This window comes from Diadema antillarum, unplaced genomic scaffold (genome assembly GCF_040938485.1).
Source record: "Diadema antillarum isolate AM-2024a unplaced genomic scaffold, OU_Dant_1.0 seq00001076_RagTag, whole genome shotgun sequence".
NCBI lineage: Eukaryota > Metazoa > Echinodermata > Echinoidea > Diadematoida > Diadematidae > Diadema > Diadema antillarum.
In genome coordinates this window covers 1,009,456-1,037,346 of record NW_027271899.1, presented here as the reverse complement: position 1 = coordinate 1,037,346, position 27,891 = coordinate 1,009,456, and the positions used below count along the sequence as shown (strand labels likewise).

Below are 27,891 nucleotides of genomic sequence, written 5' to 3'. Positions count from 1 at the left end.
AGTTAACCCTCTGGGTGCCTCGTGAATTACTTCTCCATAGTTAGGTTTACAAGTGTGTAAAATTTGTGAACATCTTGCTCATCACACTATGGCACAGAAATGGAAATTTCCCTTCACCTAGGCCCAAAGAGATTTTCCCCAGTGACTGGTGGGGATCATAGGAGGGGGAAAATCTCTTTGCCTAGGCCTCATGATCATTTTGTGTGCTGCCCTCTACAGTTCATTACCGTGTTGTGGGGATCGGATCGCGCAGACATTAATGTGCCTACAATGTACATGTACATGTACAGTGTACGTAAAGCTAGCTAGCAGTACCGGTATAAAGCGTTTTAGCATTACGATTCGATTCTGTGTCTAGGGCCTACGTGCGTTTACCATTTTCGGTGTCTGGGAAGCAAAGTTCGTCCTCTAAAACCTTCATCATTCTTCATAAAGCAGAAGTGGTCAGTAAACGTTACTGCAGCTGAGGAAGAAGAACATCTTGCAGCTGAGTGAAGAAGAACAACAATGCCTGAAAGTAAGTGGATATCAATCAAATATGATTATGAACAACAGTCAACACCATCAAACAATCAGTGGGACAGTGTCACTGTCAGTGTGACAGTGAGGCTACAAATTTTCTTATCTTGGCAATAATTTGCAAGGGAACACCGTGTAGTGTTATCTGTGTAACGTTACAGGTGTATGTAGCTCATTAACCGCAGCAGCGACCCCATAGTGCCATACGGACAAATACGTACTGTGTTACAGCGCCCCGCGACGGAGTTAGTAGCTCATGTGTAAACAAGAATACAAAATGCTGTCCATGTTTGTTGTGTAAATTTGTAACCACAATTTGAGTCAACACTGCTGAGTCATGAACATGGTACCATGGGTCTATGATAGGCCGGGCTGATAGGCCATCCCATGGATGTTCACAAAGAAATTTTAATTGATAATTTGGGGTAAATACTAATAAACAGCCCTGATATAGACCCCTAACATTAACACGTTAGAACTCTAACATGTGTTATGGGGAAACATGGAAGAACTGATTGAATTCGCTTCCCACCAGGTCCAGGTCCAGGGCAATTTGAAAACCTCAAATTTTCTATAACACCTGTCAGCTACATGCTGGCAAAGATGGGCGTTGAATTAAGCTGTAAAGTAAGGTCAGCTAATCAGTAATGATCAACTTCAGTGGCAATTCTTTGCCTTAACCCTAACCGCAACAGCGACCCCAACGCATACTCGTGACAGTGCCCTGCAACAGGGTTCCTTAATCCTAACTAGAGTCAATACACGGCCCTGTCGCTGTACGCAAGTGTTGTGCTTCGCAACAGTGTCTGGTCGGGCTGCAGCTACCTTAAGCCCGGAGCGCTGTAGTGTAGCGCGACACAAACATGTTGTGGTTGCCGATGCGGTCACGTAACCTGTGTGTATCTATACCATAACCGCCATATCTGAATCAGCTGATCAGGGATATTATAAAATTGTACTTGTAGCGGTTACACAATTCATTGCGGGGCATTCTCTAATAGTTCTATCTATATACCCAAATCAGGCCAGCCTTCCCACTAAATAATGTCCCAGTGCTATGCTTAAACCTGTGAGAGGCTTTGAGTGAGGGCTTTGTTGTACTATAGTGCCATGCCACATGATACATGGTTTGTACTTATTTTTAATTTTATTTCCCATTCTTTCAGACGAGTTCTCCAACCCGTTGCCCCCGGGGGCAATAATGAGGCAGGTGTCAGCTGAAGAGGACTCTGGGTAAGTCCGTACATTTGACTCAAACCAGTAGAGTAAACAACTTTGTTTGTGGCAGGGTGCCTATTTCAGGTAGGGGCACTTTCATTCATCAATAAAACAGCAAATGAACATCTGTTTAGTCCTACTGTAGCACACAAGCAGGAGTTACTCGCAAGTGTCAGGGGAAGTGGCATGTGATTGGGTCTTTTCATCAATGAATGAAATTGCCCCGGCTGCAAATAGGCACCCTGTACAATGCGTGCCGCAAACAGAGTTGTTTAAGTCTAAATGTTGGGAAGTTTTCAGATAAAACAGAGTGCAGTATTCTGCTCTCCTGCCATGGTCTTCTGGAACAAGCACTGAGACATCACTGTGCTAGTATGCATCCACGATGCTGCAAGTCTATCTCTTGTCAATTGGCACCCCGAGTGCCACAAGTCAGTGTCTGGAGTACAATGTAAAATGACAGCTGTAATTTGAAGTACTACTCATATGACGCTAAACTACCCAGTACTTGTACATGTCAGCAGCCAGCAACCCACATTCTATGGAAAAAGAGTGAAAGAAAGAAAGAAAAAATAAGTATTTGACAAGCACATTTGGTAAGTTTGTTTTTTCCCATTCATTTCCCCACAACCACATACGGTCAGTTTGATCTACATGCTAAGTAGATTGATACTTGTTTTAGGACTTACTTCCTTATGTCCCACCACCCCCACCCGCACTAATTTTGCTACACTACTCTACACTACCCTGCCCTTGTTAGCTTACACAAGAATGCATGCATGTACATACATTTGGGAAGTGGTGAGTACAGCTTGCATCCATATATGTAAGCTAACAAGGGTGGGGTAGTGTGGAATGATATGGCAAAATGAGAGTGGGACTTAAGGAAGTCTTTTGTTGTAATGAATGACACTGTTGGAGCCTTTACTCTATTTTCTTCTTTTTTTTTATGAAGGGTCATCACTGTTTATTTTTGGCCGTATGTCATTTATATTTACACATCTCAAGCTGTGTACCCCTTCAGTTCCACACTGCAGGGAGTATTACATGGTAACACTGTTCTCTAGATAATCACAAATGTACCTGATATTATGTATCTCTCACAAATTCCTTTAACATATTTGCTAACTATCTTCTGAAAAACAGTTGTTGTTTGCAAACAGAAAGAGCAAAAACAATGAATTCAGTCACTAACATGGTTTACTTTTCTGTACCTTGTCATGTGGTCTGTATTTGCTATTTTGCTGTATTGTGTACTCAGAAGCATTTGTCAGTTATCGTTCATCTTGATGCTTTCTCAGGCTCACCAAGCTGTCCAACGATGACTTCAGAAAGCTCCTGATGACACCCAGGGCTACTCCAGGGGAAGCACCCCCATCAAAGCCAGCACAGCAGAAGCCGTAAGTAGTGTTCAATCCCATGATAGCATGGGCCCAGTAAACCCAACATGAAATGTGGAATAAAATCAGCATGTCTCAATATTTTTGTTGTATTTTTCAATGGCAAAAAAGGTGTACTTTATAGTAACCCAGCCTCAAATATAACTTTCAATTGGCATAAATGATTTTGACTCTGGTAAAAATGAATTATAGGTAAGATGTTTCATCACAAACTTACTTCAAGTTGAAATACATGCCTGTAGCTAAAGTAGTTACTTAATTGTGTTTTGAGTTTTTGAAGGACTACAAAAATGATATGCATTGAGTCTTTCTGCTTTTATGCACTCTACCTAAGGAGAAAAGAGAGAGGGAGAAATAATAATAGTTTCCTTCTAGAAGAAATCCTGCTGCCGATTTCTCAACAGCCCTAGCTTTTGGCCTATTGTGGAACAGCCAAGTAGGTAGCGAGAAAGTAGCCTGCTAATATGTGTATAAGTTTCTTTGAGATCATCAGTTTTCTATTCTTTCCTCTTTTGGTTTTTCCAGAGTCGTCAAGGAGTACAATGAGGAAGATGACCCAAGGGTTAGGAGGCGGAAGAAAAAGAGGTGAGTGATTTTGGTGAAAGACATCGCTATCATTTTCTTAACCGTGTGTGTGGTTTTCACTTGGCACACAAGCCAGTGGATTTGGTAAGACTCTCATAGTTACAGATGGGAGTGTATTGTATCATGTATGTGATACAAATCTCCCACAAGTATATACTCTACTCACAAGATCATCAAGATATGGGGATATACCATGCAAGACCGTGTCAGGTTTATGTATTTGAACGATACTTGAAGCCAGATTGTTAATGTCTAATTTTTTTTTTTAAAGACTTAATTCATCCTCTGGCTAAAATTTTTTGATAATATTATCAAGTGTTGGAATATCAAGATGTAGGCACATATGGCGTACGGGGTAATTGCATGATAAAAACTATAGCGTCATCGAGAACCAAATGTAGCCTTCAAATAAGAACAAAAAGTGCCCTCATGTTTGTATGTTTGTTCCAGAAACAGAGACCACCAAGCTAAACTAATGTGCTTTGCAGAGAACACCTCATCTATTACAAAGTTGTTGTCTTGAAGTCATGAAGCAGTTTCAGTGCATTTAAAGGCTAGATATTTGTACATGTGATTATATAATAATAGTGATATTTGTCATCACTCTTTGTTGCCAGTTTTTATGCCAAACTCAAGAAGCAAGAGATGGAGAGAGAAGCTGAGCTTGCAGAAAAGTATAGAGACAGAGTGAGTATTACCTGACCCCCAACTCATTACATCAAGTTCTTCATTATTACCTCCGCCAAGATGGGAGGTTATGTTTTTGTTACCATTGGTTTGTTAGTTAGTGCGTTAGTTAGTTTGTCCGTGTGCAAAATAACTCAAAAAGTAGTCAACGGATTTGGATGAAGCTTGCAGGAAAGGTTGAGAATGACACAAGTAACAAACGATTAACTTTTGGTAGTAATCCGAGAATTTTGGGGGAATTTATGAAGGATTTTTGATATTTTGGCAGTAGGGTCAATGAACTTTGGAGTTCAGGCTGCACATATTTGAGGTTTGCATGCGCGCACTAAAGTGCGTGCTCTAGTTTGGGCGAGGCGTAGGTGCGCCATGCAGGTGAGAGTTTATGACGAAACAAAGGCTTCTACTAGTATACTAGTATTGGGAAATCAGGCGACTTTCAGCACACAATGGGTGGAAATCACTGATACCTATATGGAAGAACAAGATCAGTGTTGGAAATGAGCTGCGTGCTTGGCGGAGGTCTGCGCTCTCAGAGTGCTTTTCTAGTTTGTTTGTTCGTTAGTTTGTTATTTAGTTAGTTTGTCCGTGTGCAAAATAACTCAAGAAGTAGTGAACGGATTTGCATGAAACTTGCAGGAAAGGTTTAGAATGACACAAGTAATAAACGATTAACTTTTGGTAGTGATCCGAGATATTGGGGGAATTTATTTGAAGTTTGCATACGCCTTCTAAAGTGCGTGCTCTATGATGTAACAAAGGCTTCTCTATTGGGAAATCGAGCAACTTTCAGCACACAATGCTATAAGTACGTATGCATGTATGGGTGGAAATCATTGCTATCTCTGTGGAAGAACAAGATTAGTGGTGGAAATGAGTTGCATGCTTGGCGGAGGTCTGCGCTCTCAGAGTGCTTCTCTAGTATAGAACTGACACCCCCAGAAAAAAAAAAAAAAATCATAACTCCTTGTGGGTACTCTCTTCTTTTTCTCTGTGAAACAGAAGTGTCTGTGTCTTCTATTGTTGACTTTACTTCATCATTCGATGTAATGAGTTGAAGAGTATCCTAGTCTGTGCTCTAAAGAGATTTGATTGCTTACAGCTATGATACATTTCAATGTTGACTGCACAAAAAGATAGAGTTATGTTTTGATGTTCATCTGCCAGAACTTATGTCCCTGAATGAACCTCAGAAGGTGTCGGTGGAAAATATTTTAGCACTTCCCCAAAAATCACATAAATACTTCATAGGGGATTATCAGATAATATTGCTGTAGGGGCTTGAAAGAGCACCTTGTTATCAGTTAGTATGCTACACTAAAAAATTCTTTGCTGTAAACATGCCATTGCATCAAAATAAAGAATTCAGTGGAATAGTTCCTGAAGAGGCCAGAACACCCCTCACCCAAATACTGCAGCATCACTACAAGTAGTCGTGTGCAATGATATATCTCTCAACAGGCTAAAGAGCGGCGAGAAGGCAAGACTGACTATGAGGAGACGGAGATTGTCAGCACCACCGCCAATTACAAGGCTGTGGCTCCCAATGCTCCTGCGTGAGTTCAGCTTCATTTACTAGTTATATTTATACCGGTATATATTTAAAGGGATCGTATAGTTTTGGTTTTCATTGGTTGAGACCTAATTTCAGGTTTCTAACATTTTTTGGTGAGATAATGAGAAACCTCTTATGAAATATGAAAGAGCATGTAATTCTATGAGGAATTCAATGTTTATTTGATGAAAACTGTCAAAATGGCTGAGATATCCAAAAAAAAGAGCGATTCTAATAAAGTGTTTGACCCACACTTTATTACAATTGCTTTGTTTTACTTTGTTTTTGGATGTTTCAGTCATTCCAAACCCGATTTTCATCAAATAAACTTTGAATTCCTTTTGAAATGGTATGCTCTGTACTATATCATAAGTGTTTTCTTGGTATCTCGCAAAAAGTTAAAAGCCCAATTCTCATCTCCACCAATACTGTACCATCCCTTTAAACTCCATACACTACTTGTATGTTTGCCTCTCAGTGCATCTGCCAGCGTGCTTTCTGTGCTGGTAAGGGCAGATGTCCTGGCCCTTGTTGTTTAATAAAGAGGGCTTGTCATCTCCTTTTGATTCCTGTTTTTTCATAGCAATATTTTATTCCATTTCTGATTCAACTATTCATTTATTTCATACTTATCTGTATGTGGACACAGTGGATTTGATGTAATTACCTGTATGGCCAAATTTGTTAGGCATTCATCAAATGACGTAGAAATAGTTTAATACCATACATGCAGAAGTTTTCCTGGTGTTGACATTTTCTATGCATTTTGCTCACTATAATACAAGTGCAAAATTAGTGACTTGTATTCATTTTGTTTACTATACCTTGTGTACATGAATATCTACAATAATTGCTGTTAATATGTTGACAGTCAGTGAAATTCAAAACACACCATTATTTGTCTTATTTGTTAAATTGTGTTTAATTGATTGTGAAAATATTTCCTCTGTTTAGAGTTGCATGACATGGTGTGCTACTAAGCTGTACAGAGTCTGCTGGTAAATTATAGGTTGTTGTTGTCATCACATTTTATAAACCTTCATATGTTACTAGCACAACATAAGATACAAATATGATTGAAGTCATTGACAGATGGAACACATCAAGGCATAAAGTAATGTTTTTACATGTCTCTCTTCTCTTTGAATGGTATTTGCAGAGACTCAGCAGCATCCAATAGGAGAAAGCAGCTTATTGAGGAGAGTAAATACCTTGGTGGTGACATGGAACATACTCACTTGGTGAAAGGGCTTGACTACGCCCTCTTACACAAGGTAGGAAGCCAGCAAACACACTTTGCTCCAGCCAGACCAGACCCCCACCCATCTCTAGTCCTCTTTGGAAACAGAATTAGAAATGGCTCAAGGAACTATGGTGCATTCTTTTAACCCGTTGAGGACGGTTTGATTTTGCTACAACACGCATTTCCCATAGACACTTGTCCGAGTATACTCAGGACTCGCCCTCAACGGGTTAAAGAATAGTAATACTAACTGGTGTCAGTGAACCAAGTCCAGATTCCAATTCTCTGGTATACCTTCGTGAGAGGTTTGCATCATGAGAAATGCTCTAATAACCGCAGATGATGTTGTCAGTGGCACTGTGAACTTTGTTTCTCAACAGTGAAAGCAAGTGAAGGCATGTCTTTTATTGTTAAGGAGCCGTTTGATTCAGCCATTGCTGTAGGTACCAAGTATTAATTTCTGTTCATGTATGAGAGGCAGAAGGAATCAAGTCCATCTACTCTGTTAAGTATGTCCACCCTTTTATCTGTCTCCTAATCGTATGAAAGTTCACACAATAACTGGAATTTCCTGCCCCTAGCTTACAATGTTTGTTTGTTTGTATGTACTTGTTGTTGTTGTTATTGTTGTTTGTTTGTTGTTGTTTTTTTGCAAGCAAGTTCCGTGCAAGGTACAGTGTATTAGCTACACTATTGGAAATAAGCTTCTTCTTTTTCTACTGTGCACATAGACATACACATAAACAATGTGAACATACATGTTTAGGCCCGAATGCAGAAAGCTGAACACACACATAGTTTGTGATACTACTTAGTATATATGTAATGTGTTGTTGCACATAATGTATGCTTTTCAAAGTATTTATCAAAGTATGTTGAGTTTGTTTTTTGGTTGGAAAAATGCAGAAATTATATCACAAATCAAGTGATAATTACAGAGCTGCCAAGTCTCCCTGATTCTGCAGGAGTCTGCCTGAAAATGTCAAAATCTGTTCATGTCTGAATAAGAGAATATCAAAATCTCCCTGATTTGGGAATTATTTTCGCCCACTGAAATGCATGTAACACACAGATATCTCCCTGATTATTGTGTGGAATCTCCCTGATTTGGATGTGGGAATGTTGGCAGACCTGTAATCAAAATCAAAATCAAAATATGTAACTGCGTGCCACAGAAATTGAAATGGTATCCTCATTTCTGTCCAGGTGCGGGCCGAGATCAACACTAAGGAGAGGGAGATGGAGGACACTCTAGAAACCACATACCAGAGCAAGTCCAAGGATGTGTAAGTTGCCCCTTTAAATGCAGGAATTCTCTTGCAGTCTTGGCTAGCCAAAAGGGAGAGCTTGCTATTATCTTTTGCACTTGTGGTTGATTTATATGTTTGTTTCCTTTGTTAATTTTCAGTGTTCATCGGTTTTGTTATCTGTAAAGCGATTAAAAACTTTTTGTAATAGGCACCATGTAAATATTATTATCTTGTTGGTCCTTGACTCTTTTGTTACTGACCGTTTGAATGGGGAATTTTTTTTCTGTTTTACTCCCCAAGTTGAAGGTGAGCCAATATAGCCTTTTGATGATTTAGACTCACTTGAGAGAAAGGGAAAATTTGAGCTGAATACTCTTCAAATACATGGCCCGCTGAAACTGTACAGTAGCCTGGTGTAATGTGCAGGCCATTGATTAATGAAAACAACCTTTTCCATCATTGTTTTGTACTCGGCCAGTATCATGTCAACTTAGGTATGCATGGTTTGTATGTATTTAAGTTTGCATATAGATTAAGTAAACTATATATTGATTGTAGTTTGTAACAATCAATATGTGACTTAGCACTTTGATTTGAATGCCTGTACATAAGTTTAATTCTCTTTTGTCATTTGGAATTAAACCTTCTCTTCTTCTTTTATTTTGTTTCCTCTCCAGAGATCATGAAGAAAACATTCAGTTTAAGAGCCGCATGGGTAAGTTACAGCTGTAACTGTGTTTTATACCTTGCTTATCACAACATGGAGGTTCTAGGTACTTTCATGTTATCATGCTTTGTGCTCCACTGAGTTTGCATCTATCCTCAGTATTACATTGTCAAAAAAAAAGGGGGGGGGGTCATGTTGCCCCCTTAGATCTGCACATGTCAGTGTGAAGTGGTGGCAAAGACTGATCATCATATGAATTTTCCCATTCAAATCATGCATGGAATACTTTTTTTTGGTGGGGGGGGGGTCTGTCTTGTGAGACAGTGGTATACACCCTGCATAAAAACACCAGTTTATTTCTCGCTGGAGCACTTCCTGCTGTAACTAAACAGGCGAACTGTAATACTGTATACGCCAAATATTTGGTGACTTTTTATTTGTGCAAATTTTGCGGGTCAGATGCTAATGGTGAATTTAAAAACACAAAAATATACTGACTCTGATTCACGACATGAATGTGACGTACACTCCATTTAGTACTGCCCTCAACAATCGCAAATTTCACCACTCATGAAACTGTCGGGAGTTCCAATTCGCAAAAAATTAGACTTGCTAGATATATAGCATATACAACATTATAGGAGAGGTGATATACTTGGTTGGTTTCTTCTGTCACCGAAAGTATATCTAATATATTTTTACTGCATGCTTTTTAAGTCATCCAAATTAATGACCCATATTTAAGATTATTTTTACTTTTAGAATATCAGACCCATTTGAGAAAGAAATTTGCCATGAGTTCCGAAGCTATGGTGTTCTCTTCGTAAAATACAGTAATATTTCTTTGAAAGTTTCCCTTCATCATGCACGTAGATGTGCCAGTTTCTTGGGGTTTTTATACCTCCGCCAACGAAGTGGCCGGAGGCATTATGTTTTCGGGTCGTCCGTCCGTACGTCCGTCCCGTTTTGTTTTTGTCGATATCTCAAGAACCGTGGAGTGGTTTTGCATCAAACTTGGTATGAGGGTATATCCTGGGGGGATGATACTTTGTTTGGATTTTAGGGTCACGGGGTCAAAGGTTAAAGGTCACAGGTTATTTTGTGAAAAAAAGGTTGAAATTTCATGTTTTTCTCCATATCTCGCAAATGGTTCAAGGTATCTTCATGGAACTTAGTATATATGCATGTACCGATGGGCAGTGATTATCTAGGGAAGTTGGGGGTCATGGGTCAAAGGTCAGGGGGTCAAAGGTCAAGGTCAACTCCTCAAAATATCACTACTTTCCTTATATTTATGCAATGCCTGAAGGATTTTTTTTAACTTGATGTATGCATGTATAACCCAATATATATTCTGTGGGAAGTTTCTTGCCAAAAGGTCAAAGGTCAAGTGAAAGTGCTAAATTGCACTTCTTCCTCCATATCTCAAAAGTAACTCAAGGTATTATCATGAAACTTACATATTTATGCGTGTTCTACCTAACAGTGATTCTCTTTGGAACTGTTAGGTCAAAGGTCAAAGGCCAGGTTTAGATAATACTATTTTACCATTTGATACTGAAATTATACTTTTTCTCAATACCTTGAAAATTACTCAATGCATAAACTTATAAAATGGTCAAAAGTCAAGTAAAAATCATCAGTTCCCCCAAATACCTGCACTCTGACGTTTTAATCATTCATCCAATTGAACCTAGTTCTAGGAAAGTGAACATTCAGCACATTTGTGTCAAACCTGTCATTTTAATATTTTGCCAATTGTGTGAAACTGTCATCACACATTGTCAAGACATTGTACTATAGACCTATTAGGAGAACCATGCATTATGGTGGAGGCATACACCAGTCGCCGTAGCGACATTTCTAGTTTATTTTTTTATTCTGAATGTGTATTTTCAGTATCTGTCTGTCTTTCCCTCTCTTTCTCCCATATCACAGCTAGGAATGTCTACCGCATCGTGTTCAAGACACATCAGCCGCAGCGGAACGAGTCCTTCCTTCCTGGCCGCATGGCCTACCAAGTAGACCTGGACGACGAATACGCAGAGACGGACATCCCAACTACAGTCATGAGGAGTAAGGCTGACTGCCCAACTGTCGAGGTGAGATCTTCTTCTTTGCTTATTTCTAAGTCTGAACATTCTTTGATGTTGCAGATTCAGTTTACAACTGAAGAATTGCTCAACACAATGGCGAATATGCAGAAATCTCACGTGACACAAATGTTCGGCATGCACTTTGCTTGTGTACTGCATATTTTATTTTTTATTTTTTGTTTGGAACATCCTTTCTGATTCAAAAAGTGATTGAAAGAAGAGAGTTAGGAGGTGCATTTTCACAGAAACGGGAGCAAAGAGAATTTTAAGACTAGGGTCACTCAGTTGCGTTGTTTGGAAATATCAGTGAAACTATGTTCTATTTCCTAGTGAAAGAATGTGGTCCAAAAAACTGCTTTATCTCAGTTTTTGGTTTTGTTTTAAGCCACCAAATTTTGACAGTAGATGAAAGAAAGATTACTCTCTCAGGTAAGGCAAGCTTAAGAAATTTGAGTCAATTTACCAAAATGATATGTTTTGGTCCTTAGAGAACCCTAGTCTGCGACATTTTGTGGACTATGAACTAGACAGTTACATATACCAATGTAATTTTCAAAGGCTTGTAGCAACAAAATCATGTAAGCACTTGTGTGAGCCCCACATGTATAGAATAGCAGAAACGTACCAAATGTAAATCTAGCAACTTTTTGTTTTGCTTTTCTAAAAGTGCACTATATGATTTGTTCACATACAAGATCATGATGACATGGTATTGACTAAACGGTAATTTGTTGGGGTTTTTTTTTACATTCCAGTCACAAACAACATTGACAACCAACGACATTGTGATCAACAAACTGACCCAGATCTTGTCGTACCTCCGCCAAGGTCAGCGTGGAAGGAAATTGAAAAAGAAAGACAAGGGTAAGTACCAACCCATCACTTAATTTTCGAGTCAGCAATGAAAAAATGACACAGGTGAAGCTGTGTCAGAGCCTCTTTTAGAGACAAACGCAGAGGTGATAAAGGAAAGAAATGGATGAGGATGGAGGCAAACTTATAATGTGTATGTGAGCATCTTATCTACTGAAACAACATCTGGGGCCTGCTTCATAAAGAGTTGCTATTGATCTTACGCTCAATTTATTGAGCGTAACTCAGTGAATCGAGCGTAAGTCCTGTTTCATGAAGACACTTACGCTTGATTTCAAGAAAAATCAGGTGTAACTTTCAGTAGATTGACAGTTACTTGCTGTTTATGAAATACAATATGCGATTGATTGCAACTTACCCTCAATCTTTATCAAACAAGCCCCAGATCTGGGAGTTGTCAGTCACCACAGAAAAGAAACTAAATCTGCCAGTGTCCACGCAGTAGTCACAGTAAAGAACTACCCTCCCTCCCTCTTCCTCTTCCCCTGCTAAGTCTTGCGTCCTCTAAAATCATACCTCTGAAACTGTCTCTTTTGTGAGGTACATGGTATCTATTCTGTCTGTGTTTATATTGTAACATATCATGATTTGGTGTTGATTTTTATTCATTAGCAGTCAGAGTTGTGTGTTCTGTTTTCTTTGTATTTCTCACTGTATGACATTACACATTGCTGGCCTCTTTATTTCCTTTATTTTGCCATGTGCCTTTTTCCTTATGTGCTTTCAGATGAGACTGTCAGCTTTTGCCCCCAAAAGAGGACTGAAATTGAATTAAATCAGTCAAATTTCAAGACTTCCCCATAATGAAAACTCTAAACCCAATTTGAGTCATCAGTAATCTGTATGGGACTCTTTCTCAGAATTGATTAACTTGTTATTTTTTTGCTGTTCATCAAACTTGCTTTCAGGTAAACTGAAAGATGACAAGCTGGATAAGATGCATGGTGCTGATGATAGGTAAGTAATGCTCTCCCTGTAAGGATTGTTGAATGTAGTATTCATTCAAGTTTGTAATGATAGAAAACAAAAGAGAACTTCCCTTTTTGATGCATACTCTTTCTTCTTTAAATTGCACTCATCTGATTGGGAGGGGGGGGGGGGGGGGGGGGTGGCATTTATCTGAGTTTGTTTTCATTCCAGTCTGATGAAGATGCTGCGACGAATGATGCTGACTGAAATAACTTGCAGGCCTTTTCACATGCCCTTTGTGACAAAGACTTTTTGAAAAAGTTTGAGGGAAATATCAAACTCATCCATTCAAATATTAGAAAATTTTAAAATTTTGGCTGGTTCCACATGTTGTCTTCTGTAGACTGAAACTCTACAACACTCTGTGATGTCACATTAGAAAGGAATCTAACCAAAATCCATTTGTACAGGAAATGAAAGGAGCTGCAGAAGACATAGAGAATGATATTTACAGTAACCTATCTTGGTATGGATTTTAGCTTGTGTACTTTTCACAAAGAAAATTGGAAGATTCATCAAAATTCTTAACTTTAATCTCTTACTATCGTGACATCATTGATTGTTTAAAGGTTCCCAGCGAGAGAGGACAGCACATGAAATTAACTAGAATTCATAACTCTTGAATGGGCTATCTGACTTTCCTCAAACTTTCACCGAGTGCTTTACTAATCTTTCTCCATTCACAGAATCCACATATATGTTCAGGGAAACTCCTTTTTAAGTCAACAGGAGTAACATGATTCCTTTTGTTTTCCGCAGTATTTTTGGTGAGCTGGGTGGCTACATGCCTTCTTACACAAAGCCCAAAGAACCCGTCAGGTCCAAGGAAAAGGAGAGAGACAGGGGCCGGGAAAGGGAACGTGACAGGGATCGGCCCCGGGACTATGAGAGACCCATTGAGCGACCCCGGGACTACGAGAGACCCAGCGAACGACCCCGGGACTACGAGAGACCCAGTGAGCGGGAGAATGAGAGGGAGCGGGAACGTGACCGGGACAGGGACAGGGAAAGGGACAGGGATAGGGACAGGGACAGGCAGAGGGGAGATCGGCGGGACTACCGGGACAGCGACAGAGAGAGAAGGCCCCGGGCCAGCTACTTTGAGAAGCCCAGGGAGGCAGATGAGGTGAGCACCCTTTTTCTTTTCTTCACAAAATACTGTAAAACGAGGAATTTTCGCGTGCATTTTAATTTCGCGAATTTCGCGAGCGCCGAAATTTGCAAAATTAAAATGCACGCGAAAGTTTTTGTCTACACCGCATGCATTGAACGCCAGTGGCAATTCGCAAAAATTTCATGCCACGAAAAAGGCTGTCGGCTCCAATTCGCGAAAATTTCATGCCGCGAATATATCATGTTTTACTTTTTATGTACTAGGTCTATCAATCAATTGATATTGTGTCAAGTTTGTTGATTGCTATCATATTATATGCTCGGTACATGACGCAAATCTCTCGTTTGAAGAGGCTACACCCGCCAGTGCATATCTTGGCAATCAATGACTTAAAGTCAAAGATATAAAACACCTGTTTCTTGACCCTGGCCTAATCTAAGCATCAGTCATCGCCACAGCGCCACAGGAGGGGGGGGGGGGGGGGGGGGGGCACCGCGAGAGGAGGAGATTGTTTTGGTTTTGGCATGGGCCATGTAGCTCCATGGTGCGTGTGTGTGTGTACGTGTGTGTGTGTGAGTGTAGACATTCATCGTATGCAGACAGAGCATGCCTGTACTGTAGTGACCGGAACTATTGTCATTCCATTTTGCTCTCCCCTTCTCCCTCCCCCATCTCTCCCCCCTCTCCCTCCCTCTCTCCCCCTCGCTCTCCCCCCCCCCCCCCCCCCCCTCTCTCTCTCTCTCCCTCTCTCTCTCTTTCTCAATGATCCAGTCAGCAGGCTGATTGTAACCAGGGAGGTAGTCTCACCTCCCCGTTGTAACTCACTGCCAAATAGCACATTGTCAGCACCGGCAAACTGGCAATGCTCTCCTTCTTATTCCTGTATTTTCGTTATTTACGGGTCGATTTTTTTCGTTCGAAATGTAAAATGGATGACCATAGAATTTCTCAATAGAATATAAAATTGAAAACTTTAGAAAGGATAGAGAAAATTGAGTTCACTTTGAATGGTCTGCCACAGGCAGATATCCTTATCATGCTCTTACGTAATACGACAGCTGCTTTCTCAATGATCCAGTCAGCAGGCTGATTGTAACCAGGGAGGTAGTCTCACCTCCCCGTTGTAACTCACTGCCAAATAGCACATTGTCATCACCGGCAAACTAGCAATGCTCTCCTTCTTATTCCTGTATTTTCGTTATTTACGGGTCAATTTTTTTCGTTCGAAATGTAAAATGGATGACCATAGAATTTCTCAATAGAATATAAAATTGAAAACTTTAGAAAGGATAGAGAAAATTGAGTTCACTTTGAATGGTCTGCCACAGGCAGATATCCTTATCATGCTCTTACGTAATACGACAGCTGCTGGAGTCATCAAACCCTGGCTTGGCCTCCAGGTTTGTCACGCCTGAGCAGAAAGTTTATTTGCAATGGACAAGTCCTTCGACTCCCAACTCCCAAACGACAAATATACGCACCCCACTTTGGGTATGCCCCAGTTGGGGACTCGCCTCAAACGAGGGATTGACGGCATGATATTCTTTTATCTCAACTGTTAATGATTAAATAAAAAGTAATAGTTGCAACTTCCATTTCATCTTTCACTTCAGTCTGGAGATTACACTCTGATTGAAAATGGCTTATTTGTACAAACACTCTTAACATAAATCTATGCTGAATATGATATTCTTTTGACTGTGAACATTGTACACTGTAAGCACTACAGTGCACTCCTGTTATAACGAAATGCTTTGGACCGGCAGTTTTCTTTCGTTATAACGAAATTTCGTTATAACCGAACAAATACAATGTATAACGAAAACAAGAAAACCACGTATATATATCATATTCTGTTTGCTGAATACTCATCATACACTGGAAAGCTATGTGAAATGTGATGGAATAACTGTATCACAATAATAAACGCAAGTTCCCCCCAGAAACTGTGCGTGACACAAAGAGCGAACACACAGTGGTGTGAAGCGTTCACCCATGCAGAGACGCTATAAATGCTTGTTCCGCTACGAAATTTCGAAAGCAATTCGCATTTCGTTATAACGGAGCACATTTCTTTTGTTTTTCTTTGTCTGTGGCGCTCGGAAAAGACTTCGTTATAACGGAAATTTTGCTATAACCGTGTTCGTTATAAGCGATTTTTTTTACCATAGACTTTAATGGTGATAATTTTGGGACCAGGAGATTTACTTCGTTATACCGAAATTTCGTTATAACCGTGTTCGTTATAATGGGAGTGCACTGTATTACACTTTATTGACATGAGCAGAATCTTCTTCCATTTCTAAATCTGATTAGCTTACTTGTGTGATTTTTAAATGTCTGTTACTTGTAGTAATGCATTTGTGTGATTGTGTGTGAACTGGCATGTATGATTTTCTCTTTTTTTTGCTCACCTGACTTTCACTATATTTTCACCTCACATTTGTAACACTGCAACAAAATTCCCACCTACACACACACACACACACACACACATTCATACATGAGCACAATTGTATCTTTGCCAATATCATAAAATCCTCACAAGCAACTAGAAGGAAAATGAGAATGAAGATACAGTCATCCTTGCCTAAGTCGAATCTACTTGGACTGAAGAAATAGCTTCAAAATATGAGGAATTAAGATCAATAGAATATAAAGAGAAGAGGACTTGAAAAGACCTTCGACTTACAGCAATTATTCGTCTCATGCAAGGTTGACTTTAAGCAAGGTTGGCTACATTGATGTTTACTGTCTATGGAAATACATGCAGTACCTTTCCATCTTCCCATTCCTACAAATCCTTCTTGTCTTCCGTCATCATTCCAGGACTTTGACAAGGCGCCCTCTGCTGATAAACTCCTGAAGAGTATAGCTGAAAAATTTGGAAAGGTGAGTTTTTCTGAAGATGTTATATTTAATCAATCTATTTTAAAAATCCAAATGAGAATGAAAACGATTCTGAATGAAATACTCTTCCACTTACAGTGAGTGTCGCGGCATTAATTTGACTTCAAAGGTGTACAGCACTAGAATTTAGCAGGGTAAATGTAATTTTTTTTCAGTAGTCCGTTGCTGCATCCAGAAAGTTTCATTTCATGTAATTTCGTATAAAAGTTAATTCCATTTCTTTTCGCCTCATTCCTAATCATTCTGCCTAAGAGGTAATGGCTGATGTACAAAGTACAGTTTGCTTCATGTAGGAGATGAAGTAATTGTTTGCTGTGAGTATTGAATATGTAATTTGAAAGATCGATGTTGTGAGATGACTTTGTAACTAATGTGATGAAACAAAGTCCACAGACTTGTGCACTCCCATGGAGTGATTTGCTGGTTGTGCTTTTGTGTTATCTTTTGAATTTTATATGTTTTGTTTGTGTCTTGGCAGCCTCCACCGCAAGAGGATGAGTCTCGATTCAGAGCGGGATGGGAAAATGGAGAGAAATATCCTTTTGCTCATGCTGTCTCTAACAGCTTTACATCCATTTGCTATACGATAATCAGTCATTTTTTGCAACACCACAAATGTGTGAATGTATAATGGTAACATAAGCAGAGATCACATGAAAAGATCTGACCAACATTTAGGGGAAGTGTGAGTAAAGTCTGCTCGTTGCTCTGTTCTCATTAAAACAAGTCCAAACTCTTGCGTGCCAGTAAGCCACTTCTCAGTCTTTAAAAAAAAATAAATAAATAAAAAAAAATAAATAAATAAATCAGGACACTTAAATTTGAAATTGGCCCACCCCATCTGTGAGTAATAATGTGATAATGTGGATTCTTTTCTTTTCCTTCTGCTTTTTTAAGGCGTAGCGTGTGCCCTATGTTTACCTTCACCTGTGCATTCTTTTTGACCTACAAGATAGTTGATAGATAGGAAAGCAAGCAAACATAAACAGTTATAAAAACTCATGTATTGATTGCTTCTTTCGATTCATTTTGGTGTACTTCGGTCAATGTTTTATGTAGGTCACTCAAGATATTTATTGCAAGTGCGTACACCTTACTTTGTGTACATTGCAGAGGATCTTCAAAAGTTTGTGCATAGAATACACTGACCTTTGATTTCCTTTATCTGTGGATACTTTTCATACCATGCAACCGTTTGTGGCACATTTTGGAAGTGAAATTTTTTATTGTTTGAAAACTACAAGTGTAGAGAATTTGAAATGATCAATATTGGGAACTCAATGTTTGGTGAATATATTAGACTTTTTGTAGTGACCCTGGTCTCGAAAGGTTTCCCCGTACATGATGCTACTGTCACACTTCAGCAGGCCCTTCATCACTCGTGAGCTGATGTTAAGGTTTCCATGTGGGGGGTTGTGTCATTGCCATGAGATCAGGGCATGTACTGTGGCCCCATGTGATGTTTGACTATTCGAATGGGTTATCTCTACTCTCATTGTTGCTCTTGTATGTTACAAACCTTGACTGAGCACCTCACAGCGCAGTCTTCCAGGGATAGAGGGTAGGTCTCAAGTAGGATTACGCATTGTTTCTTGTATCAAAAGGCAAACAACTCAAGTGTGCCAACGCAAAGGTTTAAAATTTGCACGACTCTTCAGAAACCCTCTGCACGTAAACTCATGTTTGATTTTACAGAGTAAACTTTGTTTGAAGTCATGTGACGTTTAAGGTTGGGCAGAAAGATTTGGAAGGAATTTATGTCAAATGATGGTGTAATTTTAGAATAATCACAAACACATTGACAAAGCTCTGTAAAATAATGTTTCAAATGGCAGAGTGTCTGTCTATAGTGTATGTGAGTTTGTCTGCTTGCATGTGATGATCACATGCAGGCATAACAATTCTCAGTTTTCTGCATGAGTATTGTTTGGAGGGAAACCTCATAGACAATGCCATTTGGTGACAGAGAGACCGTATCTTTAATAGCTTGATGGAATTGCTAAAATCATTTTGAAGGCTACTGCATAGGCCATATATTTCACATGGTTTTAAATTTCATGAATTTATCAAGTCGGATGCTATTCGTGAATTTAAGAACATGCAAATATATTAACTCTGATCCCGACATGCATATGATGTGCTTACATACATTTACTGTTACATAGTACACAATACACGAACAAGATGCGTGACGATAATGTACTCTGCGATCACATATTTAACCACTCGCAAAATTGTCGGAAATTCCCGATATGCCAAAAATTAAACTTGCTAAGAAAATGGCATATTTGTTACCTCGTTTGATGTCAGGAAGCATCTGTTCCATGGATGCATTCTAACTTTTAAGTTAAATCATCAAGTCCTGAGAAAGTTTGCTACTAAAATCATCATATCATCATCATCAAACAGGCACTTGTAAATTTCACTGCATGTCTTCACAGTTATATTGGAGAAAGATTGTAGGAACTGGTCGAGTTTATTAGATCTATACAGTATCAGAAAAGAAAATTGTTCCTTGTATTACTGTCGCCAGATCTAAGGTGTGTTGCTAAGTTATGAATCATTTACACTGTATGAATTGGTCAATTAAGAGACCTTTGAAAATTCTACAATACAGCTGATTACAACCGAGGGCTCAAATGAAAGGGCATTTTTCACTATACCGGGTGAAACACTCCCAAGGAATAGTAAAACAGTTGATAAAAGAGGTCAGCATGAATCGTATAAGTATGCTTTTAGGAACTAGATGGGTTAAAGTAGCCACACAGCATACCATCTAGAGTTTCAGAAATCTAGTTGATGGGTACAATAAGCCATCTCGTTTTATATCAAGTCTGTGTGGATCTTGTTGTTCATAGCCGTGTTGTTAATGCATCTGTTCAATGTGTCTGACCTAGTATCTCTTTTTTTTTTATCATGTTCATCCGTTTGTGCTGTTCTATAGAATCGCTTTAACTGGAGATGGAGATCGCCAGAAGACACGACACAGCAAGAAGGAAGAAGCCGCTCTCGGGTTTGACAGTTACCTTGAATGCTACCCTGGGTGAGACAATGGGCCCAATAGTGTCCGAATTAAGTTTGACAGAATGTCATCATTTATTTTATTCTTTTAAGTACAATCAAACCTGTCTATAGCGGCCACCCAAGGGAGACGGAAAAAGTGGCCGTTATAGACAGGTGGCTGCTATAGACAGGTAATCCAACTTTGTGTGCATTGTTTACATGTACACGTATCATTGTTGTATCCTTACATGTACATGTATGTGTGTACGTATGCACAGTAATGTGTACTATCATGAAGAAAGCTTAACACTAATACGTTATTATGACTGAATGAGGGATGAATGCAGCGGTGGCGATCACTGGACGTTGCCCGCACGGCTACAAAGCAGAACAACACGCTGAATTATTGGCTCGGCTAGGGCTCCATTGGGTTTTTGGTCACTATAGACAGGTTAAAATCTACCGCGGGAAACAAAATTTGTGGCTGCTGGCCGCGTGAGACAGGTGGCCGCTATACACAGGGTCTTTAACAGGGCTTTTCTCTCGGGGGGATTTTTCAGTGGCCGCTATAGACAGGTGGTCATTATAGACAGGTGGCCTCTAAGGCAGGTTTGACTGTATCTAACCTTACAATGAATTATTCACATTTACCGTTCAAATCAATCGCATGTTGAATGATTGTATTCATCATGGTTTTTGTACTTTGTATTTTTGAATTATACATTTATTACTTTCTTTGCACTCTGAAGAAAGCAGCAAACAATAATTTGAAAGAAAAAAAATGATTTGCTATCTTGTATACTGGTCTCTGTGAGTTATCCTTGTGAAGTGACAACATTCACAAATGGAATGAAACAATTAGCTGACCCATGTTATTGTTTCTTGTCATTTTCATATTTGAAGACAGGAATTTGGGGGGGGGGAGAAAGATCAAACTTTGCACAATTTTGAAATTTTTATTGAAATAAAGGCTACTGCCAGGCAAGGACTATGATTTTGCTGTATGGCAGATACTAGTACACCACTCTTAAACATATATCACACCTATTTTCATCAATAAAACACACAAACAGACAAAAGTTGCACACAGGATTTGTTGAGCTTATGAAGTTCTCAAATGCCATCAATTATTTCTGTGTTTCCTCTTCACAGAAATCATAGCCATGCTATTTAAATTCTTTTGCATGTCTTTGTAAAGCAAAACACAAAAACAAAAAAATAGATAAACAAAAGTCTTCCATAGCGTGGTGGTCCCCATTATCTAACAGAACACACAGAAAAAGGATAATTGATCTGGGGACTTCCAGATTTCTCCTGATATTGTAAAGCTTTAGGAGTGTTGTATCAGAGTCCTTGTTGCATCTTGTCTTTCCAGCGCAATGGAAACAGCTGATGCCCTGGATGACTCTGACGATGAAGTGGATTACTCTAAGATGGACCAGGTGAGATCTAGTATTTGTGTTCATACTAACCGGAAACCTCTGGACAAGCCAAAGTCAGGGTTTGTCCGTGCAAATAAGTGCTCGCTCCCAGCAACATGATATTGAGTAATTCTGTTTTCCTATTTCACCCACTTTCTTTCTCTCACATGTTTTGATATGAATAAAATGCAGATTGGACTCCTTCAGATAGAAATGGAACTACTCATTTGTTGCCGTTGTTACATTTTCCATTCGACTGTGTATATGATTGATGAAAGATATCAAAATGCGCATATGTTGAAAGGGAGTTTTTGTTGTGAAACAAAGTGGGTAATCAGTTCATCAATCTAGATATACTGGTAGCTGAAGAGAGTGATCAGATTTGTGAGGTTTGAGTGAGCTTGTACCTGTGATTACTGTAAAAACCAGAGACATTCACGGCATGAAACTTTTTCAAATTTGTGCCAATGGCCTTTTTCACTACATGGAACTTTTGTGAGTTGTCACTGGCTTTCAATGCGCTGGATAGACAAGAACTTTTGTGCACATTTTACTTTTGCTAACCTTGGCTCCTGGCAAAATTCACGAAAGTTTTGTGCATGCAAAAATTTCTGGTTTTTACAGACCAAGTATGGACCTTTGTGCAAGCTGCGGTTGTGGTACCCATGTGGTATCCATTATATGATATTCATCACCTTTTGAAATCCTGGTGTGTGAAAAGACATGTAGTCCCATAATGTCGTGTTCAAAGACCTTGGAGAAAGTGTAATGAAGACAGTAAAGACCCTCCTGGAAGTAGAGATCGTACACATGGAGTAGATGTGTAAAGTGCTCACTCTCGTCAGACGTTGCATGGCATCTTATTCAGTATGAGAAAAACACATGCCAGTGACACGATGCAATTTATTCACACTTGTCTCCCACGTTCACCGTTGTCAGGGCAACAAGAAAGGACCGGTAGGGAGGTGGGACTTTGACACGGCAGAAGAGTACAGCGACTACATGAACCAGAAGGAGGCTCTCCCCAAGTAAGCTATGTCTCTGCCTTGTTTCTGAAGGCTTCCCTCTGACATATGTCTGGTCCCTCAAGAGACAAGCTATGGGTTCCTTCCCCTTTTTTTTAAAGCTTTTTATGAGTAGAGAATTTGTAGTAGCGTATGGTTATCATTGTACATACATTGTACATATCTGTGTTGTTATACTTTCTCTCTAGATTTTAAGATACTTTTTTTTTTGTGTAAAAGTTTTTGATTGTTTCTGTTACTTGCATCTACTCATGTGAGTGAAGATAAGATCAGGAGTCAAAAGTAAAAGCAGGTCAATTTCAATCACTCACAAGACTCTAGATCAGATCTCCTATTTAGTATGGTTTTACAATATTGCATATGTATTCTTTTTTTTTAATTCATGAAATATAAGGGATTTCATTTTTAAGTGAGATTTTTTTTCTTATGTAATCTAGCATGGTTAGTGTGAACAGATATGATTGTTTGTACACCGAAAGACTTTGTTGTTGTTGGGGTTTTTTTTGCCTTCTTAAGTATATATGTGTTCACTGTGAATTGCTATGTCTTTAGATCTGCAGACGTCAACATCCCTGCTCTTAATGATCTCTCTAGCCCCAGTAGTCATGAAGAACAGCAAAAGACCCAATTTTCTCAGCATTTTTACACAGGAGCTTGTCATCATCTAACGTTATGTCTTGTCCCTGTCACATGGTGCATGAAGCACAAAGGGAAAAAAAAGAAAGAGAACAAATATCTTATTAAGCATTGGTATTTCTCTCCCCGACAGGGCTGCATTCCAGTTTGGTATCAAGATGTCAGAGGGGAGGAAGACACGAAGGGCTCACACAGAGAAGAATGAGAAGGCCGCACTGGATAGAGAGTGGCAGAAAATTAGCCAGGTTTGTCAATATATTACATTTGTTTGAGAAATAAGTATGATTACATAAGAGTCTCTGTGCATTTTTGTTTTGTTTTTTTTGTTTTTTTTTTTGTTAGTTTGTTTTGCTTTTTTTTTGTTGCTTGAATTGTTTTGTTTTTATTGTGTGGTGTTCTATGTTATTTGTTTGTTTGTTTGGTGTTTTTTGCACTAAATAGCATCGTATCAGGGCACTTACCCCCTGAGGGCAATTACCCTCCCCCACCCCCATGCTAAATACTGGTTCTGGATAAGGTTGAAATAAAGATTAGGATTAGGATTAGGGTTAGGGTCAGGGGAAGGGTCTTGGATAATTGCCCGAGACCCGAATAGCATATGTGGGACCGACTAGTGTATTCTGCAGTGGTAATGGTTTGATGGAATTTCACATCAGAATTTTTTTTTTAGAAATATGGTGTGATTACCTATCCTAACCAAGGTGGTTTTATACATGGAGTTCCAACTGGCTGTAATTATTCAAACAGTTGTCAGATTTCTATTGATGTACAAAAGAATTCCACAGGTGCACTTGTGCCTTTGATGATCGATGTTTGACGCCGCCATCTTGCTGAGCAATCTGAAGATTCATTTTGAACATTATCATAATGTTGGCCATATTTTGCTTATTCATTTATTAAATGAAATGAAATTTCACTTAATGATAAACTAAAGCATGTTAAACAAAAGTCAATTCTATCCAGAAATTTGCGCAAAAGTGTAACTCAAAGCTGTATCATGTGAAAATGTTTAAAACTGTACCATCCTAGAAAGCTGGTTTTATCACTTTTCCGCTTAATTTCCACAAATGAAACTAATATGGAATAATCTTCAAGTATAATTCTTTATTGATAGATATATCAGATTAGTGCCCGGGTATGCCCAGTCGAGTAATTTTCATAGCTATTTCAGCATTTTTTGCTCAATTTCTATTCGCGCATCCTCGTGTCTGTACCACCTACCTTTTATAAGAAGAGATAGCGAAAAGTAATCACCATCACAAAGACATATCTTCCTTTGAAAGTGGCTGGTTATTATGCAATGAGACACGAGTCAATTGTCTTCGTATCTGCGCGGCAGATCCTGTTTGGCACATGCTTCAAATATTTTTGAGCGGCGGCTTCGAACATCTAGCAAAGGAAATAAGACGGTTGTGACTCCATTCTCTAGAACCTCCTTATCCTAACTACCACTGCATGAAAGTATTCCAGACCTCTGAGGAAATGAATGTCAGTGGATTCTGTTTACCTGTTTGTCTGTTTACATGTTGTGGAATTATGATTTATAACAGTTGTATTCAAAATGTTTGCCAGCTCTTCATTTTGAGATTGACTCGACAGATTGACTCAACAGATTGTTGTGCTTTTTGACACCCATTTTAGTCTAATTCTGTTAAAGTGGAAGATGGAATTTCAATGTGGAAAATGGTTCAGCTTTATGTTTAAATACACTTTAATGAAAAGCCCATCTGAGTTTGATGTCGTATAATGGTTGCAAAATTGCTTTTGTCGTGTGAATATTCGTACAGCAATATTTAGATTAACATAAGTGCCGAAGAACTTGCTTGATATATGCAGATATTTGAAAGTGTACTTGAGTTGAATATAGGCAAGTTTAGTTATGCATAATTTGGTTGTTGCGATTTTCTTTTGTATTTATTGTTTCATCAAATTATGTTTCCTTATATCTGACAGATTATTGCAAAGCGTAAAGCAACTGGAGAAGGAACAAGGTAAGTTCACTTGTAAATTGACTGAAACTCAAAGTAAAGTTTCTGAAAATGTATAGAAATATTTCAAAAATCATTTAATGCAGTCACATCAGTGAAATTTAAGAGATAAGACACTTTCCAAGATGTCTGAAACATTTAGATTTCAAATGAGTTGGGCCACAAGAAATTTCATGGTTCCGTGCATTGGGAATTCATTAACAAAGACAAGCGAAAAATTTTCTTGATATTTGATGGTTGCCTTGTTGACACCTGTTTTATGATGTGTGCATTCTCCTCTGCTAATACCTGTTCATTTCTCGTGTTGTTCCCTGCAGGGACGTCGAATACAAACGACCCAAGTACATGTGAGCTGACTGGGGCAGGAAACGGTCTCTTCAGCCATGGTGTGAGAGGGATTTTGGTGGACCGCACATCACACTTCGCGTCATGTGTTACTGTATGCTAGATATTTATCGAGTCTAATTTTTAACGAATCACGACTTTCCCACAATTTCGTGAGTGGTTAAATTCACAGTCGCAGAGTACAGTAATGAATGCAGCAATGTACTAGTATGCATGCATGTTGCATTCGTGTCGAGATTAGAGTTTATATTTTCGCATGTTTTTAAATGTGCAAATATCACCCTACTTGCGGAACTTGTGAAAATAAAACCTTTGCGAAATATACGGGGTATATGGTAAATGAATCTTGATCGTGGTTTAGTTGATTGTTTATGCAGACACTGCACATGTGTCATAATGTAGACACTTCTATAATTTGTGAAACTCTGCTGAGACGTGGGACTTGTTAAGGGTCCAGTCATGTTTGTTTGTTTGTTGGACTTATAAGTTATTGAAACAAACTTGTCCTCCAAGCAAAGTCATCATGATTTTTGAGAACTGCTCCTCGACCATCGTAGGAAATGAACTTAATTGCAACTGATTGACAAATTGTCCACCTCCCTGTCCTGACATAGATGTAAATAAACACAGATTATCATTGATGTAGTAGTAGCATTATAAATAAAACTTGGGCATGAGCTTTCCCCCTTACCAACCTAACCAAGAATTCTGCCACAAGCCTACTGTTTTGCGGCTTCTATTCCCTATTGTATTTACAGTGACAGGCTTTGCCACCATTCACATTCATTCATTTACTTCGTTTATGGAAGGTTATTAGATAATCATTTATGTCGTGTTCTACTCCTGTCTATGTTATCAGCAACTGTTGATGTACTTGTGCTCCACTTCAGTCAACATTACATTATGTGATAGATAGGGCTGTAGATTGTAGTCATGACATTGTCTAACACTCACGGCATAAACATTGATAACATGTCATTAAGTGGCAATCATATCACATAGAATAAATGTGAGATGTTGGGTGGGTATATGTACAAAGGAGATATTAGCTGGAGTGTGTGTGTGTGTGTGTTTTTTTTAGACAGATGCCAAGCCTATTTCCATCAAATTTGATAACTCTTACAGGTATTCCATATCTGTGGGCTTGTTTGATTGTGATAATGTTCAAGAAACCCAAGTTTTACACGTCGACCAGGCACTGAATATTTTGTCTAGAGTCTGCTTGCTTGCTCTTGTCTTGATTCATGGCCTGTTTGATGTATGTGGCTTCACCCAAGTGACATGTAAGCAAAAGAAAATTAGAGAAAGATATTGAAATTGTGTATATCTTATAGATATGTCAGAAAAGAAAAATGTAAATATATGCAAACATGGCTCTGTACAGAGGGATTGACGTATGTGGGAGTGGTTGAAGTCTCACTGAGTTACATTACATGTACATGCCTCTGACTTTAATAGACGGTGTCAGTAATGTATTCAAATTCTATGTGTGTTTTGTTCGCAAAAGTTGCCCTTGACAACTCTGAGGCTTGCCCTACCTAGCAACAACCAAGTGAATTCCTGCCAAAGGCACTCAATGGGAGGGAACAGGTGAATAAAATGCATCGTTGCAAGGCTGTGTGAAAGGAAACATCAGTGAATTGTAATACATTGGAGTAACAGTTAATTGCTACCCAGATATTTGTACATGTACAGTACATGTAGTGGCTATTGAGTGCTTATAATGTTTTAGGTTGTGAAAGAGAGATAGAGCTGTATAAACATTTTCTTATGATTTTTCAAAAATCTATAGGCAGTGAAATTTGAAGAATAAGTTGTATAAGTATTAGTAGGAATTATTGATTGTCACTTCACTATGCACATGTGCTAGATTCTTTTCTCTTTTTTTTTTCTTTTTTTTTGGATGATGATGGTGATAATTTCTGAGACATCCAGTTTTCATCTGTATTGCTTTCTAGGCTTCTGTCGATGGCCATTTACCTGTGTGAGGTACCATGTGTTCGTGTCACAATACAAAGAACAGAAATTGTTCATATTTGTATGAACATCACTGTCATCCTGCATTTCTCCCCCCCCCCCCCCTCCTCTCTCTCTCTCTCTCTCTCTCAAAAAAAAGAGAATGATAATGAATCAAACTGACAACGAATAAAACATTGCCCTTTATTGATCTGATTTAAGGAATTGGTAATGTGCTTGCATCGTTTTTGATTACCATGAGTTTAATGACCATGTGAGTAATTGATCATTAGATGTCATGTACATGTAGTCTTAACTCTTTGGGTCAACAACAGTCGGCTTCACACAAACAGCCTAGTGTATACATGTATAACGCACTGCACTGTCCTCCCTCAAAAAGTGTGGTCTTTACTCAGAAGCAATAAGCTGTATGG

The 27,891-nt window shown here is 38.9% G+C and overlaps 1 protein-coding gene across 1 annotated transcript; it reads left to right on the top strand.

Moving 5' to 3' along the window:
* Positions 1-358: 358 nt before the first annotated feature.
* Positions 359-26,186, top strand: LOC139743375 (protein Red-like). The gene is made up of 22 exons (XM_071653859.1): positions 359-517; positions 1,686-1,752; positions 3,039-3,137; positions 3,663-3,722; positions 4,340-4,409; positions 5,868-5,962; positions 7,121-7,235; positions 8,411-8,490; positions 9,132-9,169; positions 11,060-11,223; positions 11,973-12,081; positions 12,999-13,047; positions 13,819-14,185; positions 17,003-17,065; positions 17,562-17,617; positions 18,621-18,644; positions 20,028-20,126; positions 21,462-21,528; positions 22,447-22,535; positions 23,302-23,413; positions 25,122-25,159; positions 25,474-26,186. The coding sequence occupies exons 1-22, from the start codon at positions 508-510 to the stop codon at positions 25,505-25,507; spliced, it is 1,905 nt and encodes a 634-aa protein (XP_071509960.1). The 5' UTR covers positions 359-507; the 3' UTR covers positions 25,508-26,186.
* The last annotated feature ends 1,705 nt before the right edge of the window (positions 26,187-27,891 follow it).